Source organism: Papaver somniferum, chromosome 5, assembly GCF_003573695.1.
Source record: "Papaver somniferum cultivar HN1 chromosome 5, ASM357369v1, whole genome shotgun sequence".
Lineage (NCBI taxonomy): Eukaryota > Viridiplantae > Streptophyta > Magnoliopsida > Ranunculales > Papaveraceae > Papaver > Papaver somniferum.
The window spans coordinates 87,514,181-87,540,896 of NC_039362.1; the positions used below are offsets into that span (position 1 = coordinate 87,514,181).

The following is a 26,716-nucleotide window of genomic DNA, read 5'->3' on the forward strand; positions in this document are numbered from 1 at the left end:
CCTGAGTTTCAAAGCATCATCATCAAGGTTTCTAATTTTTAGGGTACTACAAATTTCCTCAAAGTCCCTAACATGGAAATAAAGGTTTTCATTTTCTTTCCCTAAAAATATTGGGAGCAACTGTAAGGTTCCAGGCTTAAGTTCATAATTTGCTTCAGTTTCAGATAACCTGATACACGAGGGACGAGTAGTCCTAGTAGGGTTCAACAAAGCTTTCAAAGTTGCCATTTCTGACACTATTGGAATATCAGGGATTTTCTCCTCAAACGGACGTTCAAAAACGGAATCTTCAAGAATCGGGCTTTCTAAATTGAGGTAATCGAGACGCTTAGAACTACTAGGTTTCTCTTTAACAAATCTACCTAGGGCGTCTCTTTTACGTTCAGGCATGCAAAAGAATAAGGTAGGGAATTCTATGCAATCACAAAACAAGGCTGACTCAACCAAATCAAACCTATTAATTTCTAGCAAACAAAAAGCATGATGGCTCCACTGAGACTGTTTCTAGACCAGCTTCTATTCTTTCGAAAAGGAACTCGTTACAATCTGAGCAAAGCCCTCTGGAATCAATCCGAGTCAAAGTAAGTTGAATAGAGGCGAGGGAAGCTCGTTGGAGCTTTGATACCCAAGGCATCACCGGTATTACAAGGCGGCGCAGTCACGCATTCAATTCACAGAAACCATCATGAACTTCGAAGTATGCTCAAAAGAGTAACCAATATTTTTCGAACGACTTTCCTATTAAGCTCGTTACCCTATAGGTCTCGTTCTAGTCAGAATTTTAGGCTTAGGTTCGCGTTTGGTTTCGTTTTCCTAAGGCGAGCAAGAAGAGAACGGTGATGAAATCCGAACCCTGATCTTGTATGGCCAGTCCTTGCCCTTTACTAGGAAATTAAAGCAGTCGTTTTCAAGTCCTCAGCATATATGCAAACGAAGGAATACAGTAAACCCGCTGACAGGGGATTCGCGGGTGTCTCGAAAAACTTACCTCCCGTACCAGACGAGCGAAGAAACGCTGAAGTCGACTCGGGCCACGACTCCTATGTCATGTACGAACCCGAGGGGCCGAGGCGATATCGTAATCGTCGTCCTTCTCTGCACACAGTTTATATTTAAACTATCCTTCCGTAGGGTTTAAAATAATGTCCCAAAGTTTAAAGTCCAAAGTGTCCAAAAAAAAAAATTACAAAAATTAAAAATAAACCCTAATACAGTTTTTTTCTAAAAAAAGAAAAAATAAACAAAATCCTAAAAATTAAACAAAAATAAATTGTCTTCTTTTCAGTTCTTTTCGCTTTGTCTCTTGTTTCAATCCCCACGGTATTTAGTCTCCAATTTATTTTTGATTCAAAACCTACAATAAATATACAAATATCCAAAAACGTAAAATAGAACAAGAAGAATAAAACTAAAAACAAATACAAAACCTAAAATAAATCTAAAACCCTAACCTAAACACAAATCCGCGTCGGCGGCGCCAAAAATTGATGTGGTTTTTATGTTGTTGTAGAAAGTGGTAGTATAGTATCGTTCACTCAGACTTGTGAAGATTCGATTTTAGATTCAAACTCAATAGAAAACTTAAGAAGTTGTTGTTATCAAGATTATAAAAAGCACCAAGACTCAGGATTCCACCATTGACCAATTAAGTGATTTAATCTAATCAATATTCATGTAATTGTTTGCGTTTAAAGTGATTCTAATTTATTGCCTCTAGTAGATTTTTGAAGTAACAATTGTATACATCAAGCATGAAACATCAAAAGTATTAAACTAAGCATGCTCCATCAAAACGGATCACAATCATTCAATAAAAATCAATTTTTCAATATTAGTTCCATGCAAATAATCATAAAAGAAATTGCAAGAATTAATTAAAATAGAAATATACCATTTTTCATGGAACAATGGCTTCCTCTGTCTCCTCGGCTAAGGGGTTTAGCTCCTCATATCTTGCCTTTACTCTCCCCGAAATTCCACAAATAAATCAAACAGGGACCCGTGAACTTCTTCCGCTTCTGTTTTGCTCCAACCCGAGTTCTAGCCAATTTGAGTTCAATTAAACGACTATACCAGGCCGGTTTAGGTAATTCAATTCCATGCCATTAAAATCTGGTGATTAAATCTCTTTAATACCCATTCAATAATCCAACCCTATCTGCAACAACGCTGCCAATAATTTTCCCGCCAAATCTCGTTTTTGAATTGTTGAAGATGACCTCCCCTTATCCTCTGATGGGGTGCGAATAGCATTGCCTTGGGTGTTGTGGGTGCTGAGGATAAATTTGGGCTATACATAGCCTGGGTGTTCCTTAGACAATTCTGGGGTCCGTTTAGCAACTGTCCTCCGGGATTCCCCGCGCTACTTTTTGAGCCGATTTTTCCACACATGTTTATTTCTCCAAAAACACCTAGAAAGACACAAAAAGCCATAATAAATACAAAATCGAGCACTAACAATATATACAATTGAGATTATATGAGACACAAAAATGTGTCTATCAGATGTATAGTATTCCGGATGGTCGTCACAACCATCCTCCACCTAGTACTCTTTTAGGGCACCCAACATATTCCCAATTGAAGCCACATCAAATAGAAAAGGTTCGGCAGATGAAGCGATGTAGATCCCTTAAGATTCTAAATGCAATAAAGGAGGAAGATAAGTCAAACTTGTCTATTCTTTCCACAATCTACGCTGCCAAAGCAACGATCAAGAGAACTGAATGGGATGGTAGATTAATTATGCAACAATCAGAGTGGTTGGCAGAAAAACATAAATATGCCATGCAAACAAGGGTCGGTCCGGGAGACAAAGTGACTCATATTTTTCTTGCCTATCCTAGGATGGTGGATTTGGCACAATGCTTTTACCAGGTCTTGTTCATAGATTGCACCTATAAAACCAACAAGTATAACATGCCGTTGTTGAACGTGGCTAGTCATACTTAGGATAAGCAATCATTCACCATGGCATGGTGCTTTATGGAAAAGGAAGAAATAGAAGACTATGTTTGGGCTTTGGAACAAGTTAGGTTGATTTACCGTGGCGAAGAGACACCGCAGGTTATATTTACGGATAGGGATTTTACAGTCATGAGTGCCATTCGTCAAGTTTTTCCCCTTGCTCAACATTTTATTTGTACGTGGCACATCCAAAAGAATCTTTTTAATAATTGCAAGAATCAAATCCAAAAGATCAAACCTGCAAAGGGTAATCAACGTTCCAAGGAGGAAGACGAGCGTCTTAGTAAACTTTCAAAAAAAGAGATAGCGGAAGAGAAAAAAAAAAGCCAAGGAAAAATTTGATGAAGAGGGGGATGTATGGGAGGATTTCTGCAAAGATTGGGACTTTTTTGCCCATTCGAAGACCGAAGTAAAGTACTATGCAAATTTGCAAAAGTTCATCGATGTTTGGAGTACGGATTATAAGAAGGTGGTCGACTATTGCCAAGATACCTGGTTGAATCCTTGGAAGGAGAAGTTTGTTTATGCATGGACCAATAAGTACAAACACTACCAAAATGAATCCACCAGTATCGCAGAGCAGTCTCATGAACGTTTGAAGAAAATTCCTCGAGAAAACACCGGTGGGGTAGTTACTGTACATGAAGCTATTCATGAGCACGCCGAGGATGATCTTAGCAAGATAGTGACTCAGATGGAGTATAGTAAGGACCGTTTTTTGAATCAATACCTGGAAGACAAACAATTGCTACGCGGGGTTTCGCACCAAGTGTCATGGTGGGCAATAAAGCATATGATGGCTGAACTTCACAGATTTCGAGCGAAAGCTTCAAGTGGAAAAGTGATGAACTGTAATTGTACAACTGAGACGTGGCTTGGCCTCCCGTCTAGATACTGCGACCTTGTCATACCCAATCACAGATTTCACAATGGCATTGTACAAACCTGAGTTTTCAACCAAATCTCTAACTCTTGCACATTCACCTTCTAGCGGCCACAACTCCATTTTCCTGAAATAAGATTGGTGCCGGAAAAGACGTGCGGCATCCTTATGATCCTACAAAACATAAACAAACACGTATTTAAAAAACAAAACATAAACAAGTTAAGACCAACTAATCAAATAACAAGCAAATTTGGGATTCTTACGATTGTATCACTGATGCAATGAGCCCACGATCCAGGATATCCAAATAGAACTTTTCCACCATCTCTAGGTTCTCCTCTAAGTTTACCACCTCGAAGAGGAGGCAACATCAAATGAGTAGCGGGAACGTGTCTCGCACTGGGTGCAATATCTGTTACATCCTTCTTAACCCTCTTTACCGGCTTTTTCGCCTTTGCATTCTCTTCCTCATCCTCAACAGTGGTTTTACCATCATCACCACCTTCATCCTTTTCATCATCATTACCTTCATTCTCTTCCTCCTCATCATCATTATCATCACCGCCATTATTACCTTTATGTTGTTCCTCCTCGTTACCATCATCCTCATCATCACCACTACCATTACATTCACCCTCTTCTTCTTGCTCTTATTCTTGTTCCTCTTCTTCTTCTTGAATCTCTTCTTCTTGTATCTCATGTTCTACACCCTTTTCCTCCTCTACTTGCTCTTCTTCTTGTTCATCTTCTTCTTCACCACTAGTGTTAGCTGAAACAACAGGAGTGTCTGATTCTGACGAATCGGACAACTCATTACCTTTGTATCTTGGTTCGGTGATAGAAAATGATACCTCACTCGGCCTTCTTCCGCGCAATGGACCGGCAAGTAAGTATTTATCGTTGCGTGGAGGTTTCGAAGGAGGAGTTATCGTGATTTCAACCTTGTCTTTCGTTTTCTTGTCACTACATTCCAAACACGAAATTTTTTTTTATAAGACATCAACTTTATCTCTATCAGTTAAAGAGTCGTCAATGATATGCTCTAACAAACTAACGACTCTTCATTACAAAGTAACGACTGTAATTTATAAGGTAACGACTCTTTGCAAAAATTGGACAGTGAGGATGATTTTGGTCCTTAAAGGGTCGTTAAAGATTAAACTTGGGTCGTCAAACAAGTAACTGCCGACCCTATAAAAGAGATGATGACTCTAGGGATTATAGATTACTGACGACTCTAGTCTAGGGATTATATACTACTGACGACTCTATCGTTTTCTCCAACATAAGGCAGTTCAAGTTCAACCCAGAGTCGTTACGCACTAATTTGGGATCGTCAAACTACAGTCGTCATCTTCAACCTAATATGGAGACGACTCTATTCTAAGGTACAAAAGGTCGAAGTAGCAGAACAAGGGTCGTTATATTTACAAACAGGTTAACGATTTTTCATAGAAAAACATGCAATGTAAGAGTCGTTAGGGTATTATTTCTTCGATACTAACGACTCTCACTCTGTAACTTCTATTTTTCAGTTACCAATCTCGATTACACAATCAAAAAACAACCAAAACATCGAAAGGAGATGGGTTTAAGTTCACGTACCCTCTAATTGGAGCCATTCCCTTTTTGGGTTTCGATTTGCTTGCTTCAGGAGCTCTTTGCCCGTACACCTTTGCATTCACCGTATCTACAAGATTAGGAATTTGAAGTGCTTTGCGAGCGGTTTGCTTTGTTTTAGACATATTTGTAGAAGAAGTTAATCGTTGATTAAAGTTTTATCATCGACGATTACGCGATGAATCTGTTCGAAGAATTTTCCTCGGTGGAGGTGGAGTCGTTAATGGTGGAGGTGGAGAAGAGAAAGGGAGGAGAGGAAGATGAAGATGAAAAGAGAAACTGATTTTCTCTTTGATTTAATTAGGTATATAGATTAGAGGCCTTAATTAGGATAGTTAATTAATGAAACTGATTTTCAATTAGTGAAGGGTAAAATAGTATATTCATATTGCGATATTTACACCCCTGAAAATTTTGAGGGGCAAACAAAATTCCATGGCCCCCAATTAGAAGTTATGGCCCCAATTAAACTAGGTTTTCATATCTGTTGTTGTTAAATTGGAGTTATCTTTATAAAGAGCTCCATGTTGTGTTGTTATTCAGTTTCTGATTAGTTAAAAACATTGGTTTTTCTGGAAATTATCTTAAAATTATGTGTTTTAATTTTAATAATTACAGTACTACGAAAATCAAGAAATTAAAAAACTTATGGTTCCAAAAATCAAGCCACAGGAAGTTTTGTACTGCCGATTTTTTGTCCTACTTATGGCACAAGTGCATCTACTAACGCATTTGATGTCATCATGTGAAAGTATAAGCAGTTGGCATGCTCGATATAGGTAATGTGCCAATAATGTATCCGGCTCACCAGTCCAATGATTTTGTGTCATCGGCACTTCATGCTTCTTGTCTAAACATCCTTCCCTTAACTTTCATCGGTAATATAGGGATCCAAGGTGATACTTCTAAAGACCCCAGTGCTAATAGTGTTGAGTCTTGTCAAAGCTACCAAGTCGACAAAAATTCGAAGTTTTAACATACGAGTCTAGTGACCATCGTCCATGGAAGACAGATACATGAGTGTTTTCATTAGTTTGATGATCTACAGAGTGTTAGTAATATGGCACCAGGTAATCGCCAAATATCTAAGTATGTGATGCTTAAGAATGAAGTGATCCTACATAAAAATTTGGGACTTACCAGTAAAAGGGCAAAATATGTTGCTACTCCTTCACCAAAAGCAAGAAGCGCAGGAAAAGCTGATACTCCTTCATGAAAAGCAAAGGGGAAGAAAGCAAATGTACCCCTAAGGTACATTTCTTGGCTATTTGATGATTAAAAAGCATCACTACATATTAATATTTTTAGCTCGAGTAATTACCACAAATATATACAATATGTAGTAGATATTATAACTACATATTGATATGTTCAATACTTTTAGTTATGGAAAATATGTACCAGGTGCAGGTCTTGTAATGCTTTTAGATACTTGTTATTATGCAGGTAAAAAGCGTAAGCAAGCAGCTGGAAAACCAAGGAGTTTGTACCGATCAGGTTTCAAGAGCTTGTATGGGCTTGTGAAGAGGATTAAGAAGACAAAAAACCTTAAATTGAGTGTCTTGCAGTTAAAGCTCATCAGTGAATCGTCGTATGAGAACTTGTTCCTAATGTTCTGGTACACAAGTTTTGATTCAGAACATTGGTTGAAGAATGAAGAAGCAGTCATCAAAATGTTACACTGTTACAAGAGAGGCCGATATCCGGACAAGCTTACATTTCAATTTTAAGGCATAGCGAGAAGTATGAGATGTCAACCACACCAGAAGAAATGGGAATCACTTATGGAATGCCAAGAATGTAGAAAAGGTAATATCAAGATTTAAAACTGACATTAAAAAGTGGATGGCGTAAAATTCTTCAAAAAGGACTTTTCCTGATGTACTGGTGAGTGGTAAAAATGTGACTATGCCAATGATTGAATACACAATCATTAACATCATGAAAAGAACATGAATTAATGTAAAAGTTGGTAAATATTCTCAGCAAAGAGTGGGTGATAAATCAAATGAAGATCCTCAAGAATCTGAGGAAGATGTCGAAGATCTTGTTAGGCTTATCTGCTTATATATATGTGTACTTTATTTATTTTCGCAACAAAAGATGCAAACTATTTGACTGAAAAATACATTGCTTTAGTTGATGATCTTGAAAAAGCAAAGAATATTTCACGGCCTGACCTACTCCATTCTTACTTAGAGCGAGAGCTGAATGTAAACAAGGAAAGTGTAGAAGACACTACTGGTTGTGTTGGGTACTTGTTGGTAAGTTTTTCTTTATGTTAAACTATTTTGTTTTGCGTGTTTCCACTACATATAAGTATTTCATGGTCAATACTTGCACTACATATCAATACTTACAGCCTTGGTTTGCGGAGCATACCGATTTGGTGCAGCCAGAGAATGTCGTGACAGAACCTGAAGGATTGTATGTGCCAAGAGCTTCTAGATGGAACCACACAAAGATATATGTACTGAATTCCTAAAGGATATTTATCTTTCTGAGTATGAGGTAAACATACATTTTTAGTTGAACTTAAAAATAAATTTGCAGTACATATTTTGTCAACAAAATACATGTTGATAAGTACATAAAAATTGTGCAGTTGAAGAATTCATAGACGGGTACACAAACCATGAAAAACAAATTCTTAATCGTATCTCAAGAAGGATTCAAGAGGAAGAAGATGTTGAAACTCCCATTGAAGAAGATGAAAAGATGAATCATAAGAAGATAAAGAACAAGAAAATGGAAGTTTAGTGGAAGAAGATGAGTCAGCAGATGAGAGAGAGGATTGGGAATTGAAGTACAATGATTTGAGGAGTATATATAGTCTCTGATAAATGGAGCGAAGTGAACACAATGCAGCAAGACGGCACAATGGTTGACGCTTCAAAGCTTGTGTTCATGTTGCATGAAATATACCCGAAAGATTTCCCTTTGCAGAGAGAAACCAGCCATGAAGATTATGTTTGCTTGGGATCTACACCTCCGCAAACCAACCCTACTGAAGATTTGGATGTTGACCCAACAGTTGAAGTCAAAATGCCAGATTCGGAGAAAGATCAAACTAATGTTAATGCCACCTCTGAAGTTGGTTTGTCAACAACACCTCCAGTATTGAAGTTCTGCGGTGTTGAGGTTCAGATTTCTGAGATTAAAAGCTGGACTAGATCTAATTTGGAGCAAAAAGTCGAAGAGATACAAGCGGAAAATAGCAACAAAAAACACACACAAGTAAGTAGCATATCAGTATGTAGTCTAAGTATCATTTAACGTTCACTTTCTACTGTATCAAGTATGTTGTTGTTTTAAGTGTCTGACACTCACAATATGTACCATATCAATATGTAGTGGTAGATACCTGCATTCTTGTAGTGGTATCTACCACTACATATTGGTATGTACTGTTACATAACAATACATATTGATATGTAAGTAGCTTTATGTTGACAGTTTCACTTGCTTTTTGCAGACTGATCCACTTGAAGTTAAGCAGGTAGCAACAAAGGAGTTGCTTACAACTATGCAAGAAACAATGGCTTCAGTTGAAGTTATGTCCCAGAAATCTAAAGACTATAACGTTGAATCGACGGCGGAAAGTTTTCTGCTCATGGATGTACCTTTGTTTACTGAGATGTCGAGTTTGGAACACATCGAAGAGCTCTCTATCGCAGATTATTTAGACTTGGCAAACTCCGGCATTGTAGTTTACGTCAAAGAGTATGCAGACCTCCTTCCAGAAAGTGGTACTGATCAAAACCGTGGTCTTTTTGGTATTAACTTACGACAACATTTTGAAATTTTAATTGGAAGAGACTTGAAAAATATAGAGTTTATACAACACATAACTGAGCAACAAGAACCCCCGTGAATCGAAAGATGCACATGAAGTTACTGCTAAGCAATAAGAACCCATCCCATTGAAAGATGAAGATACTTTGGACGTTCCATCACAAGATACTTTGAAGGTTCCATCACAAGATGTTTTCGAGGTTCCATCGCAGGTGAATGATATGTACTGAATGTTAGTTTCATAAAAATACGTAGTTTTATTATTGATTAAATAGTTATGTTGTGTTTTTACAGTATATATTTTTTATGTTTGGTGAAAAATGTAGGAACCAGTTTCCACAAGTCAGAAACAAAAAAGGGTGGCAGTGTACAAAAAGCGCACCGCAAAGGAGCAGCGCACACCTATCAGACCCATTACTCGTGCCAATCCTGCAAAAAAATAAAGATGACATTTACGAAAGTGGAAGTAAGTTCTCTGCATTTTATAAAGAACCGAAGAATCCGAAAGTTGAAGCATCGGAAGCAATGCCACTAATGGTGAGACCAAGGAAGAACAAAAAGCTTACTCTTCGCAAGGCGTTCTATAAACTGAAAAATCGTCATTCTATAAAGACTTGAAACATGACCAAGAAACTATCCTCTCCAGATACTTTGATAATGCACCATATAGGTGAGTTCTTAATTGGCAATACATATTGACATCAAATAATTGATATCCATATCTACTACATACTGATATGTACTTTTGATATGTAAGCAGTACATAATGATATCTAACACTACATATGTACTTTTGACATGTAAGGCATATATTTATGCTTTAATACATACGAATATGTTCTGTCACACATGAATGCATATTGATATCTAGAGCTTCTTACTTTGATTATTCTAACCTTTTCATCGTTTATTTCCAGCTCAATTGCTTGGAGTGTGGGAGAAGGTTTTGTGTCGGTGGAGCTACAATTGAGGACTTGGTGCATAACAAGCCTTTAGAACAAGATCTTCTCAACTATAGACAATACAAGCTCAACAAGAAGTTTCAGGAAAACCAGGCGAAGCACGAAACAGAAAGAAAATACTTACTTGTCTTGTATCTTGATCCGTCCGCTTGGTAAGTTTTATCTTATAGTGCATATTGATATTCTACCACACTACATATTGATGTTAAAGTATGTAGGAATAGGTACTTGCAATCTTGTTGTGTTTTATCTCACACTGCATATGTATATTTAGAAACATATGTAATGATTAGATATGACACGCTAGAATTAATCTATTTGCAGAATCGAGAAATGAGATAATAGAAGCATCATACTCGTTTTGAGTGGTGCATAGTCAGGGAACAACGAACGGCGTGACGTCCTGAAGGTGTTAAGATATCTAACAAACATTATGTCTAGGAACCTCCCAATCGTTAAGAGATTCTATACACGGTCTCTCTACGTAGTCAGGGAACAACGAGAATCGTGACGTCCTGAAGGCGTTAGGCTCTCTAACAAACATTATGTCTAGAAGCCGCCCAATCATTTTGATTCTATGTAGAGGCGATGATGAAATGTGTGAAGCGTCGAACGCTCAGTTGGGAGGCCTTTCGAGAAACATATTCATCATAGCTCTGAGAGGAATGTTCGCACAGTCAGAGATCGTGAAACAGTTCACGGATCGTAAAATATGAATCCTCACATACATTCCTGAAGCCGGGTCAGAAACATGCAGTATCATGATTTTATGATTTTAGCCCTTGCCGAAAATCCACCATCAACACCCATTTCCTTCTATATGGACTGGTATTTATAGACAGACTGGACTCGTGGAGATGTGACCCGATCTCGCCGATCTGGTGGAGCTGTCGTACATCTTCTCATTACTTCCGACGAACTCTATATTATCCCTCGTGATGTCTTGATCGGTTCTCCTTACAAGCTGTCTCGCCTTGTGCATTATCGTACTGCTCCTCCTTGAAGGGCATCATATTGCACCATCCTCGGGTTGCAGTATGGATCGTCTGAGTCTTCTGATGTGATGTACCTTCGCCCACGCCTCTTCTGATCCTTCATTAAATGCATTCCTTCTTTTTAGACTTGACCGTCTGAGTTTATTAGACCACTACTCACACGCGGCATACATGTAGCATTGTAGCAGGCATCTCGATTCAGACGAAATCAACTTTGGAGTATGATTTGATACTTCTACCTCATCATCTTATCATGAGACCACCTCTTGAGATGTTGACACGTGGAGATTGAGTATTTTACCCTCACAATAGAAACGCTTGCGAGTTCGACCGAGCAGGGCTCTAACATAAATAATTATTTAGCATAAATTGTATTTTTAAAATTGTCTCTTAATAAATAAAATAAATTTCAATTTCACTTAGGAAGGTGTTTAAAACATCACACTCACTTTAATATGACAATTAATTGTATGCGGAAGAATATCCATCTTACCTAGAAGAGGAAACATCAAAAACTTAGACTAAAACAAGTATTTAGTCACGTTTTTGCGGTTTAGTACGTGAACCGTTACAAAAAGTTCTTGGACTGTTTCCTAATCACGAACTTCCACAGTAACACTTAATAAGTGTTGCTTTAATAAATCACTCATAACTTCTTCATTATGACTCGGAAATGAGTGATTCTTGGCTCGTTGAACTCGTATGCTCATTCATTACAACATGAGGATATTTCCAGGGTTCATGGACTCAAAAATCCTCGAGTATATACATAAACGTACATAGAAATTGTTCCATAGAATGAACACTTGTTCTGATAGATTAGAAAGGTAGAATTAAGCAAGCGTTCCAAATAAAATCAATATCCACATACCTTTGTTGAATCTTCGTCTGTTCATCAATATTCAAGGGTATTTGGTGATTTCAGATACTCAGCTACCATACTGTAATCCTAGTCCAAGAGTTGACTTTAGTAGACTATAAATGAAGATATAGTTTTGTGCATCTAACAATGACAACAAGTTTGAGATAACAAAACTTTCGAGTTCGACCGAGCAGTGCTCTATACTATGATATCGATTGCGACTAATCCCTAAATTATGGCTGCTATGTTACTTTTCGGTTTCATACTTGCGAAAGAGTCTTCTCACGCCATGAAGGTTGAGTTTGCAGTACATATTTCACATATCTACAGTCTTTACTGGCCTACGGTCCGAGTGATGTTGAATAACTATATGGAACGAAAGGACCGAATGATGTGGATTGACCGGGATGAGCTAACACAGAGGAGCACGTAGACGTTGGTCTTTATTTTTTTGGCACGTGCTTCCGGTTGCCTTGCCCTATGCACGATATAATTTCTGATATTGATGTCCCATCCCAGAGCTCCAAGTCCAAAATTATTTATCAATTAGAACCATCTTCTGAGGGAAGTCAGATATTAAACATTTGTGCAAATTAAATTAGAAAACATTTTGTTCGCGTTGCTCGAACTTTCTTTATCTGGCAACATCATAAACTAGCCTTTTAAATACCTGAACTATATTTAATCAATCTAGTTAATTTGGACAATTTTTTCATTTAACAAGTATTTTTGCAGATATTATCACAACCATTCTTATATTAAATGGGTTGGTTGTGATGTTACTAGATCAAACATACTTGAACAACCCAAGAGTAAAATATTTTACAAACTAAATTGGGAAGACAGATCTATCATTAACCATTGATTATGGGAACAGCAAAAAGAAGTACAAGGAGGGCTTATACCCACAAAATCAGGTTAGAAGAATGTTTTTTCCCATGCTAACCATCGGAGTGCGCAAAAAGACATTGTAAACTGAAATCTACCCCAAGATCACGAAATGCACCGAGTTTCTATGCAACTTTATCCAAATCTAAATTGCATGTACTACCAATAATTTCTTGTTAAGTGAACCAAATTTTGAAATGACCCCGGTGCTCAAGGAGGGCAAATAGACCTTCAAACCGGAGTCATCTAGCACGTGCCAACGGGTTGGGATGTGATCCTAATTGATGCGAAAATGGATCTGATTGAAATTGGCTTAACAATGATTTGAAGAACTAAGCAGTGAAAAGACATCCTTACTTTGCCATTTTATGGCATAGTTTAGTGCAAAGAATGAATTAAGCAACAACCGTTTCATGGCATAGTTTAATGCCAAAACATCCTTACTTTGCCATTTACAAACTAAAGAATAAGTATCAAAAGCGAGAAAAATGTAAGAAAGCAAGTAAGATATCTTTTGTAGACAAAAAGTAAAATAGATAAATCAAAAGAGAAGCAGATGAGAGCACTACTATCAAATAAAAGGAGAAGGTTTTGAAGAAGAAGAGGAGGAACTTAGGGATAAGTGGATGGTTATCTATTTGTTTTATGGATTGAAAATTGACAATGGAATTTGGTATAACTAGAAGAAAAAAAGTTATAATGGAGTTGATCATTGAATACACCCATTAGAAGACAACAAGTACAAAAAAAGGTACTTTTAAGAAGTTGTATAGATGCAATGCAGCTCCATTTGATTGCTATCCTTTTCAACTTTTCTTCCGAGCCCCATGCAAGAGAAGCTTGCTATTACACTTTAAAAGACTGATATTAGTTAGGTTCGACTGTCTAGTGTAGTCTTAGATATATCTCCTTTCTCCAATAATGCTGCGGGTGAAAGATTGTAGAATCAGGTCCGAATAGACTCCCATTTGGCATGGTTGGATTTCCCTTTCTTCTTCTTCTTTTGCCAGTTCCTTTATGAATAGGGTCAGTGGTGGACTTGTTGTTGTAGACGGCATACATGGCTAACAATAAATCAGTCTACTTAGTTGGGTTTGCTCAGTAAATTACTTCCAATAATTTTCTAGCGTGTTTGGATGCATACTTGGAAGTTGTTTTCAGAAGTCAGTTGGGCAATAACATTTCAGAACGATTCTAAAAACAGAAAAGTCAGTTTTTTGTGAAGCAAAATAGTTTTGTTTTCAACTTCTTCTTATGATTTATATTTCTGGAGAAGCCTCGATGATGGTTGCAAAAAATAATTCAATAATTCTGTCGCAGAATTTATATGATTAAGGGGTATTGGATTAGTTTTGGGGATGAGAAAGGTGGTTAAGTCAGTGTGGGTCGAATAAAACCAAAAAAAGATCGAGGAGTAACATTACGTGATGGTGGGGGAAGTGGCTTGCTTCCCCCGACAAGATTCACATCTTCTTTTGACTCATCTTAGCACAAACTTATATGAAGAAAAAATAGATATCGGAAAGAGACAAAACAGCGAAAGTGTTTCGAAGCAAAAAGTTGGAAAAAGGGTTTCGAAATTATCTTTTGCTGCAAACAAACTCTAAATATCTCTCATTTCTCCAAATCTCAATCTCCCATGATAATGCCAGCTTCACTTCTTAACGGCCAACGTCGTCTCAATTGCACCATTTATTTACTAATTATTGGGTTTTTAGATGCGAGAAACCTTCGTTTCTGAGGAGTAATATTTTTCACTTCAATTGGTCATTTTAAAATTATATATTGCTATATTAATTTCATATTTTTTGATTTAATTTGAAAAGTTACGTCGGAAAGTGATGGTAGAAAATAAGAAACATTGATATGTACGTGCCACCAAATCTCTTTAGCCGGCGGTCCTCTTGTAGTGTAGTAACCAGGCCAATTATCAATTTTAGCATGATACAATTTTATCGCAAGGAAAAGAAAAGAGCACTACTGCATGAACTTTAGTTTTGTCCAACCTTGGTATGGACGACGTATGCAAGTACGCAACCGAATTTTTTATTTTAATGGCCATTTTTATTCAAATTATGTTAGGTATGAAATGCCGATAAATTGCTATTTATCGAGTACCAATTATACTTAATTCTCTGTGTCTAAAGATTTTCATGATTGTTAAAGATTGGTACCATAATTATTTTGTCTTATATGGATTGATACATGTGATAGACGCATTTATGTGTCTAATTTGTCCTCAATGTTTCGTATTGTTAGTACTCGTTTTCATTTTTATTATGGTGTTTTGTGTATTTGTAGGTATTTTTTTGGAAATAAATATTGTTGGAAAGTTCGGCTCGAAAAGTTGCTCGGAGCACCCCGGAGGACAATTGCTATACGGACCACCACTTTTGCTAAGGGGCACTCACGACTATGTGTAGCCCATTTTTATCTTTAGCACCCACTGTTATTCGGCACCCTGGATGTTGGATAGGGGCACCTCCTTCTTCTTTCTCGTGAAGAACAAAAATGGCGGGAAAAAGAGTTTTGAAGCTGCGTAAATTTCATGGAGTGATTTGGACGAGATTCTTTGAGATATTCTCGATGATTTGGTTTATAATTATCCTGTTTCACTAAAACAAGAAAGGTAATTGATTCATGCACGGGAGTAATGGAAGAAATTATCAAACAGCAGGGAAAGAAATATTTCCTCGAATATTATGTATTAAGACGCCGAGTTATTTTGGGAAGTATGATCGTTGGCACACCGTGTTAGTTGCTGTCAGAGAAGACCAAGGAACGTGTTGGAACATGCTAACCAGAGAAAACAGCGTGAGAAGACAAGAATGGAAAGAAAAGCTCTCGGAAATATTTTCATTAACTGCCGAGTAATGGAGAGATTTTTCTGAGTTAATGAGTAGTGATTCTTGTTCCAAAGGTGTATAAATACGTTGTTGGGGTCGAGCAGGAGCATACAGAGAGTTTGGAAGAGAAATAGAGCGCCACAGAGTCAAAACACCAAGTTGCAGAGAGACCTGCTGCTGCTGCCATTGAAGAACACGAAGAACAGACCATTCAAGACCGTCGTTTTCCAACAGTAACAACGACTCACAGCCGTGTGTCGCAGTTAACAGACAGTCTTAAAGCAACAATAACAGTGACCAAAACCATCTATCGTTCTTTGTAACAGCTCGGTTTGTAACATTTATAACTGTTACAAACCCGATTTTTATTATAATTCTCCCATTTTCATCATTTGTAAACCATATTTGAGCATAAATGAAATCAACTTTTGAGCGTGTTTCCAACATGATGAGCGGCTAATTCTCCCACAACCAAGGCAACGAGGAAGCTATTTACGCATGAATAATTGGTAACTATTTTATTTTCTCTAATATTTAATTATAATTCACTCAATCGCTGCTTTGGCAGAGTTTTAAATTGTTTGCGTAATTTTCCTAATCAGTTGTGATTCAATTAGATAGGTTATGCTTTGTTTAGATAATCTATGCTTAAGGGATACAATCGATGTTTGAGAATTTGCTTGATTATTAGTGAGTTAAGATATAAAGGACTTAAAAGATAATTAGAGTTTTGGATTATTTACCATCATTAATTCATGTGTAATAGTGGAATCAGTGTCTTGGTTATTTTCTCATATCTTGAAGTCAATTTTGTAATAAGTTTTCTTTATTTTTAAGTTTTATAAGTCTAAAATCCATTGCTTTCACAATCCTCAACGAATCTTATTACTACAACTCAATTGAAAATCCCACCAACATGCTCCGCTAATATCAGTGGCGGAGCTAACCCATGGCAAGGGTAGGCAGCTGGACTTGCTCCCAAGCCCAATTCCACTAGTGCTAAGCCATTTTTCTATATTCCAAGGCCATTTTCTGTCTTTTGCCTGCCCTTAACAACTTTTGCCTCCCAATAGCCAAATTTCTAGCTCTGCCCCCGGCTAATATTGGTGCCCGTCTTTGGCAATCATGGGGATCACTGTAATATAAAAAAGGTGGTTTTTGAATTTGAGATTTGAGAGTCATTAGACGGACAGGATTTGATGGGGACCATGACCCGGCGATCGGCATCGTCCTGATCGAGCTATGACTTGGACGGTTGTGAAAGGGTCGATTCTTTTTTGGTTAATTTAGCCCGTATGTACCGTATCTTTTTGAGGTAATCTCTTTTTTCTCAAAACCACGAGCAGATATTGAAACCCAATTGAGAAACCTAACCCTGCTATTTTTTGCTCCTCTTTTCTCTTCAACCTTGCCACCAATTTCTTTCCCGTCACCTATTTACCTTCATCTACTTTCCTTCTCGAGCAGCAATAGTGATTCAGTCAAATACATCATCAGCTTCTCTCATACTGGGCAAGTCCCTGCGACATCTTCATTTTTTTTTTTTTTGTCGATGTCAGTTGTTTGTTTGAAAACCATAGTCAGCTGAATAACATAATGCGGTGGTCTTGAGTCATGAATTCAGATAATTGTGGGTTTCTATCACTGGCAAGGAGAGATTTTGGTGATTGATTTTGTAATGAATTCAGAATTTGAAACCTAGGGTTTTATTAATGAAGGTATTTTTTTTCTTTTCGTTTTTCTCTGATTTAGTTTGCCATGGGAAAGAAAATGGGTCTCAAATCAAGGTTCTGTTGATCCTCAAACAAAACCAAAATTCTCGGTTTTTCTAATTTCAGTGGTTCTATTATTATTTTACGGGGGGTTAGTCGTGGGAGAGTTCGAGAGATTTTAATGTATTTGTGTTTTCTCCTGTTAGTCGTGGGGGAGTTTGAGGGAGTCTCTCCAAATCCCCGTTAGTCGTGGGGGAGTTTAGAGGAGTCTCCTAAACTCCCTAGAAAACACCTGTTAGTCGTTGGGGAGTTTAAAAAAATCTCTTGAACTCCCTGTTAGTCATAAAACCCTACAATACTAGGGAGTTGGTTGCTTTAGGGAGTTCGAAGGAGTTTTTAGTGTATTTTGGTCTCACAACAAATCTCTCAAAAGATTAGAGATTTGGGAAGGAGTTTGGTGCGTAGAAAACCATAGGAGAAAGAAGAGGAAACGTTTTTTCCAGGTATGTTTTTTTTTCTTCTTTGATCTCCATGATTGTTTATAGTTTGATTTGTGTACTATTTTGATTGTTTTTCATATCTTTGATCTCCATGATTGTTTATTTTGATTGTGTATAGTTTTTTTTGTGCGTACTCTCTCTCTCTCGGTCAAAACCCTAATAGTGTTTTTCGTATAGATTTTTCTGAAAAACATGTTCCTGCCCTGTTTGTCGAGACGATTCTGACATACCTATAAAACTCATTCCTTTGTGATATAATTTTTATGTTAAATAGGTGTTTCTTAGATTTGCAACCAGACCAAATTTGTTGAATTCCATCACACAATGATTTTTGTACGATTTTTTGAGTAAAGACCGTGAAATCTAAAATATTTCTGACGACGTATTCAAGTCCTGAAAACGTGATTTCTGCCCTGTTTTTCGAGATGATTCTGACATATCTATAAAACTCATTCCTTTGCGATATAATTTTTATATTAAAGAGGAGTTTCTTATCTTTGCAACAATACCAAATTTGTTGAATTCCATCACACAATGATTTTTGTATGATTTTTTGAGTAAAGATTGTGAAATCTAAAATTTTCTGAAGACGTATTCAAGTCCTGAAAACGTGATTTCTGCCCTGTTTGTCGAGATGATTCTGACATATCTATAAAACTCATTCCTTTGCGATATAATTTTTATGTTAAAGAGGAGTTTCTTAGCTTTGCAACAAGACCAAATTTGTTGAATTCCATCATACAATGATTTTTGTATGATTTTTTGAGTAAAGATTGTGAAATTTAAAATTTTCTGAAGACATATTCAAGTCCTGAAAACGTGATTTCTGCCCTTTTTGGTTTAGACCTTTGGGCACAGCTATCAAATCCATATTTATTTCTTATCATTTTTATGTTAATGAGGGATTCCTCGGCTTTCTAAAGAGACGAAATTTGCTGAATTTCATCACCATAGAATCTCTTCTTTCTTGCTTTGTTAAGTTCTAGTATTAGTCTAAGTACTAATGTAGCTAACATTGTCACACCATAGAATGGAAAAATCCAGCCAATTTTATGAAAACAACAAGAATAAAAAGAATGTTAGGAAGAATAAGAATACGGAACCGTAAACGGAAGTGACTACGAATTACAAACAATGGACAACTCGAGAGACTGATAAATTATTGGAACTGTTGGTAGAAGCTACACTTGAGAAGAAGAAAGACACTAGTGGATGTTTTACTAAGAGAATAGTGTAAGAGGAGATACTTCCAAAACTTAACCAAGCATGTGGTTGTGACAAATCTTTTGAGAACTATAAAGGGAAACATAGATGGCTGAAGACTAGATTTGGTCAATACCAGGATTTGTTTAAATCTTGTACTTCTGGATTCGGTTGGGATGATGCTAACAAGATAATTACTGGATCTGACGAGATGTGGAACAATTACTTTGAGGTATGTGTGTGTTAATTTGATATGAACACAACGAAAATTCCCGTCAGAAAAACGGCACCAAAGAAAAGACCAAGGTGTGACATTGGTGACTCTTCTACATCAACTAATCCTACTGGGCAGTCTGATTATCTAGAGAAATTGATTGCCAACAGTTCATCGATTGCTTATTCTATTGATTCAATGCATGCTCTTATTGCGAAAGAGAAAGAAGACCGCAAAATTGAAAAAGAAATGCGTAGAATTGATAAGGATAAGAAAGATAACCAAGTATGGGATCTTGTTTATGGCATGAATGAAATTTCTTTGGAAGATAAGCTGAAAGTAATTGAAATGCTGGACAACAATCACAAGAAGAACTTATTCATACGTTTTACTCCTGAAGAGAGAAAGTTGTGGATTGGTTCAAAGTTAAAAGCATAAACCTGTCATCTTTGCAAGTTTCTATTAGGTTTAATGGGCTTTTAGAGTTACAACATTTGATCGTTTTTTTTCGTAACTATTAGTATTTAATTTTTTTTTCTCCAAGTTGAGAACTTATTATTATGGATTGATTGCTACTAATTTTTATGGATTGACTTCTTTATGGTTATTGTGATTGAATTTATGAACTTTATATTCTATATGCTTATTTTCTCTATACATATACTTTTATGCTTTTGAAATAATGATGATTCTAATAAAAAAAAGTACTTTTATCATCTTTTTAGGTGAACATGTCTGATTTGGATTTATCTACTGATAGTGAAGATGAAGCCTTTGATACAGAAGAAGAAAGCAATGATGATGAAGAGGTAAGCAGCAATAATGAATTTGAACTATCCATATTTTTGAATATACTTTCAGCGGTGCATTCATGGTTGATGGATATAATCAAGCAATTGCAATACATACAAAGTCAGCGTATTGAAAGACCAATGAGACGCCCAGTTACTTTGTTTGTATATAACTATATAAGGAGAGTTTTGCGTCAAGACCCATAAGACTTTCGAAGAAGTTATAGGATGTACCCTGATATTTTTCTAAAATTATGTTGTATCATTAGAGAAAGTACATCATTATGTGATACAAGATGTGTTTCTATTGAAGAAATGCTTGGTACATTTTTACTCGTTGTTGGCCAAAGTTCACGATATTGCACAATACGTGACACATTTGGTCGCTCTCGATGGACAGTTAGTAAAAACTTCAACAGGATGTTGCGAGCTTTAAATGCTATAGCTCCGAGGATGATCGCTAAGCCAACAAGTGCAACTCCATTTAAAATTCGTGAGAGTACACGATTTTATCCTTACTTTAAGGATTGCATTGGAGCTATGGACGGTACACATATCCCAGCAATGGTAGAGAAAAGAAATGCAGCCATTTATCGGAATCGACATGGAATTACATCTCAAAATGTGTTAGCGGTTTGCAACTTCGACTTGGAGTTCATATACGTGCTCAGTGGATGGGAAGGGTCTGCTCATGATTCGAAAATACTTAACGACGCAATGACAAAAAGAAATGGACTGAAAATACCGCAAGGTAATTTTACTTTTATCTAATGTGAAGTTTTGAGTTTTTTGGTTAAGTTATTTTCGGGTTCTACTTGACGAAGTTTTCTTTTTGTGTTTTATTCAGGTAAATATTACTTGGGGGATGGTGGCTTTGCAAACCGACGATATTGTTTAACACCATTTCATGGCCAACGTTATCATTTGAAAGAATTTTCTGGTACGGGTAATCATGCGAAAAAGGCTGAAGAATTATTTAACATGCGTCATGCTTCTTTGAGGAATGTAGTTGAAATATTGTTTGGTGTTGTGAAGTCTCGTTTCTTGATCTTTAAGTCTCAACCTCCATTTCCGTATCAGGTGCAAGCGGAGATAATGACAGCTTGTGCAGGCCTACACAACTTCTTACGAAAAGAATGCCGTTCAGATGAGTTTCCGGTCGAGGAAGAGGAAGAGGAAGATAGCCATCCATCAACGCTTGTAAATGACGACGAAATTTTGACACAACAAACTCAAGAACAACAACGTCAAGAAGCTAATGCATGGAGAAAGAGTATAGCGGATGATATGTGGGAAAATGTTCGTGAACAAAGGGAGTTAGAATTGTATGGAGACCGTTAAATTGAAGGGAAAAAAATATCTCGTTACACAAAATAATATACTATTGATACAGAGATATGATCATTTTCATTTATTTTTTTCTTTTGATTAAAGATCAATGTTATTTGCAAATGAGGGTTTATTGTTTCTTAAAAGAGAATGAGTTAGGAGTGAACTCTCTCAAACTCCCCCAAACTCCCCCGAACTCCCTCTAATAAACTCTCTCAAAATCCCTACACTCCCCCAAACTCCCTGAACTCAAAAACACCAAACTCTCTCAAACTCCCTACACTCTCTCAAACTCTCTGAGATTTAAAATACACTCAACTCCCCCGAAATCACTCGAGGACTAACCCCCTGTTAGTGTAATTTTAATTTTGTAATCTTCTTCTGAGTTGGTATTTGTTATCTCTGATTCGGAGGAATCCTTCTTTATTAGTTATTTGGGATTCAATTGATTAGGTGTTGATTACCTCTAATTTTTGAATTTTTGGTTTTGTAGGTTTGATTTTTAGGATAAATATTTGACTGGACTGAAATTACGACCATTGCTTTGATGGTAACCTATTGTATTTGTTATGGTGTGAATTGTATAAACTAAGAAAGTGGAAAGTATGTTTTCGTAAATTCAAACCTCTAATTTCTGATATTTAGAGTAGTAATCAAGTTGTACTTAATATGTATTGTGTGTTCGTTGTTTGTAGAGTCCAACTTCAGAAAATCTCTTGGCCAATACAAAGTGGAAGGCTAATGCAGGTGATCATTCTAAATCTTTACTTTTCTTTTCAAGTTTTTCATTGATAAATTTTTCTCTAAAAATAATATGATGTTTTTCACATTGCAGACGCACGGAAGAAGTACGTCCCGTAAGTCATTGGTATACTTTCACGTTACGGTTACACAGGGAGTAAAATCAGTGAGAGAGACTGTTATTACGTCTGGTGATGTGCGATTACAGCTCACCGGTAATGCTCTTCAAGTCTTCCTTGCGTAGATTTTGATGCTAGATGCGGTGGTATTTAGTCATGCTTTTGAATCCATATTCTAATCACATTTGTGGCATGTAATTACCATGTTTTTGTGTTTTATCAGGACCAATATCGATTTAGTACTATGAATTGTGGATAGTTAAAGCATGTGGCCTTTTTTTTCATTGTCTATAATTACCATATTCTAATCACATATATCAAGAACCAAGGCTTAGTCAACAGATGCATCAATGATTATCCTTTGATAGAACCACCTTAAATTGTTCCATTAAGATTCAGTTCCATGCATTGTGGATGTAATTTAAATTTGAGAAAATATCAAGCCTCTTAAAAATCTTAAGATTTTAAATCTTAAGTATCGATTAAGCTTTTGAGTCGTAGGTATTTGACTCATTAAAAATTTGTTGATACTGGAATTAGGGCTGCACATGGGTCGGTTTGGGTCGGTTTTGGCCTCACCCACCACCCGACCCACTGATGGCGGGTAACAGAAGTTGTCACCCGCAACCGACCCAACATCACAATGGGTCAGTTTTCACCCGACCCATTGTGACGGCGGGTTTGGTCGGGTGGGTGGTGGGTTACCCACCATAAAATAAAATGACATTACATTAACAAGGAACAGAGTTATTGAGTATAACTGTATAACACTATAAGTGTATAACAAAGTTGATAAAGCTAACAATAAAAAGGAACAAAGTTCAATTGTTCAAAGCTCAAAAGATAAAAGAGTGCATTACTATTGAGTATTGCCTACTATACTAAAGCCTAATATCATATAAAGCGTCCAACAGCTAGTCGCTGCAAGCCTGCAAGTTTGTGGATGTTTACCTCCGAATGCGCTGAAAGCCTGAAATAAAACGAAGTCTGTAAATTAGTTACAGTAACAAAGATGAACTCAGAAAGATCAAGCTACTGACAATGACCCTTGGCGTCATTACCTTGTCTAAGCCAATAGGAATCAATCATCTATGAGTCTATGACGATAGAAGAAGCAGCAAGGTCACTGAATAGCTCTGCAAGCGAAATGAACAATTAGAATGAATGAAAGGGTAGATGAATTTCTTGAAACAAGTAAAATAGCTCTGTAAGCGAAATGAACATTTTAGTTTATCCATCCACAACAACAGCAAGTACCAACACAAACTGCCCATCAGTACACCGGACAGTCACTGTAATTAGATGAAATAGTACACGGTAGCTACGCGTGCTTTACAGTTTTATTGTACTTCTCTTACAGTAACGTTCTAAATATAGGATAGCTAGATGTCCTGCCTGCTATTCGAAGTCTTGAAGTGAAAAACCCCAAAAATTCTCTAATCAGTACACCACCTAATATGAGCATTATCCTTCTAGATACTAATACAAACACAATACCGTAAATTGAACATTAACGACCTCAATATAGATTACAAAGTTTAGACAGACATGACATAAAGCTTCACTACCAAAGGACCCCAATAACCAAAATACCTCAATAACATAATGTCCAAACATAAAGCTTCACAACCCTATTTTTAGGTCGTTAACTTGAATAACTCAGATGCAAAAAATGATTGCCCTGACCTATGCAAAAAAACTCAGCTTCATCATAATCTCAACATCCAAATTCAACTATAAGAACATATAAAATATCCTAATACTAAGAACATCAAGATAACAGACAATACACAGATCAAAGCAAAGTTTGAAAATCCAAATTTCAAGATTCTCAAACCATAGAAAACGGTATAACAAACATCAAACAGATATAAATTTATTTAACAGTTAGCATCTAAAGAGAAATCCTATTATGTAAAAATAAAAGTAAAAATCATCTAAGAAACAAGAACAAAATAACTGAATTTAAGAAATCCAATTGATATGAGGTACACGACATTGTGACAATGCCTCTGACATGTTGATATAGAGATAACTATGAGTGATCTTCGGATTTCAAAAGATTTTTGTTATAGATTACTAACATAACAGGGCAGTTAACATAACAGGGCAGTTAATCTATTCACATAGCATGCATTATGTTTAGTAAACCATGTACTTTCATGTAATAAACATGCTGCAGTAAAACTCACAGTGTCATGAACAACAATAGAGCCAAGGAAAATTTAGACATACCAGACTCAGCAATATCAATCTCCTCATCGACTCCAAGGGTAGATGAATCCATGTATATTGGTGTTCGTAACCAATTTTGTAACAAAATTAAGGCCTCAAGTGTCTTGGGCTTTAAGGAGCTTCGAAAAGGATCCAAAATTCTTTTCCCGGTACTAAATGCTGATTCTGAAGCAACAGAAGAAACGGGAATAGCAAATATATCTTTAGCCATAAGTGGCAAAATGTCAAACCTCGCAGCATTTACCTTCCACCATTGTAATATATCAAAAGTAGCATTTTTATTTGTGGGTGTGTAGATCGGTTCAGCCAAGTACCTTTCTACCTCAGATCTCCCATTGTCCTCCACATTACTCAATTGATGCTTTCGTTTATTCCTTCCCGCCATATACTTGGCCTTGCTAGAAATAGTACTTCCAAAACTCGAAGAACTTTGAGTAGAAGTAGAATTAGTCTCGCCCATAGATTCTGATGAAGATACTGCACATCTAACATTTTCTGCTTTATAAGCTGCAAACAGCTCCACAAAATTTTTCAGAACTCCTTCAACCCATTTTTCTACAAGTTTTTTCTTCATTGCTGGGTCATAATGCACAATTCAATCTTCAACAGTCACAAATAATCCATGTTCTTTCTCTCGTGGATCAAGAAGTACAGCCATAAACGTCAACGAATTCATCTTTCGGTATGTTCCCCAATATTTGTTGTACTTGAGCAACATTACAGCACCCATGTGGCTTAAGAAAGGGTCCTCATGTGTATTTTTCCATTCTTCTAATTCTTGACGAACAGTACCAAGTTCCAATAAGAAAGAATGAGAAGTAACATAAGTAGAAGCTGAAAATGCAACAGTTGCTTCATAAAATACGTGTAGAAACTTAATCAGAACTCTCGCGTTGCACCAATCGTATCGTTCAGGAGCATGCACTTTTGGCCTGTTTTTTTTCTTGGCTTTCCTGACAGCAGCAGAATCTTCTTCTTCAGTAGTATCAAGTTCTTCTTCATTGTTTGATTCCAGATCATAATCAGCATCAAGATCAACAGTTTCATCACCATCACCCATAATATTATCTGGTACTGGAATATCAAAGCAAAACTCTTCACAAAATGCCTTATCCAACTCACGTAGCCTTTCAAATGCCTTTTCATATCTTTCAGCAGCAACAAGCATTAAGTAAGTAGAATTCCACCGCGTTCTCACATCTAATATCAGACCCTTTTTACAATCTATTCTTTCCGACTCAGCAGCCTCCGTAAACCTTTTATATCTTGCGGGAGATTTCGTGACATATTTTACCACTGCCCTGATCCTGAGAAGTGATGTATGATACTTCTTCATACCGTCCTTCACAACAAGTGCAAGTACGTGAGCCGCACATCGAACATGTAAATGTTTAGCTCCGGGTAATGCAGAACCCCAACTCTGAACTCTCTTCCTCAAATAGTCAACAACAACTTTATTTGCAGACGCATTATCAAGCGTCACAGTGAAAACCTTTTCAAGTCCCCAGTCTAGCAAACATTTCGCCAAAGCCTCTCCAATATTTGTACCTTCATGGCTATCAATCAAGCAAAAACAGATAATTCTTTTATGTAGTTTCCAGTGATGATCAATGAAATGCGCAGTCACTACCATATAATTGTAATTCTGCGATGACGTCCAAGTGTCAGTAGTAAGGCACACTCTTATCTTGTTTGCTTTGAAATAACTTTTCAGATTAGCCTTCTCTGTCAAAAACAGCTTGCACACATCACGGTATATTGTCATACGACTTAAATCGAGGCTCAAGATACTTACAAAAATCCATAAAACCTTCACCTTTCAACAATTCTAAAAGCCATTTCATCGGTAACGATAAATCTAATCAGCGCTCTCCTGAACGCATCTTGAGAAAAAGACACCCCAACCAACTGTGGTTCCTCTCCAAGCTTGCAAGGCTGGAAGTCAAGTGTTTGTTGTCCGTCAGCTCTAGCCTCATTCATTTCATTCTTATACTTCTGACACTTATCCAAATGATGTTGGAGATTAGAAGTCCCATGTTTCTTACCATCCA

General features: G+C 36.8%; 1 protein-coding gene across 1 annotated transcript; it reads left to right on the top strand.

Annotated features, from left to right (window-relative positions):
- Window positions 1-20,703: 20,703 nt before the first annotated feature.
- On the top strand, window positions 20,704-22,678 carry LOC113279265 (the record flags this gene model as incomplete). Its single annotated transcript, XM_026527967.1, has 5 exons — window positions 20,704-20,992; window positions 21,377-21,528; window positions 22,266-22,317; window positions 22,406-22,427; window positions 22,654-22,678. Coding segments are annotated over 5 exons (540 nt in total), but the record flags the coding sequence as incomplete, so codon positions are not given.
- Window positions 22,679-26,716: the final 4,038 nt, after the last annotated feature.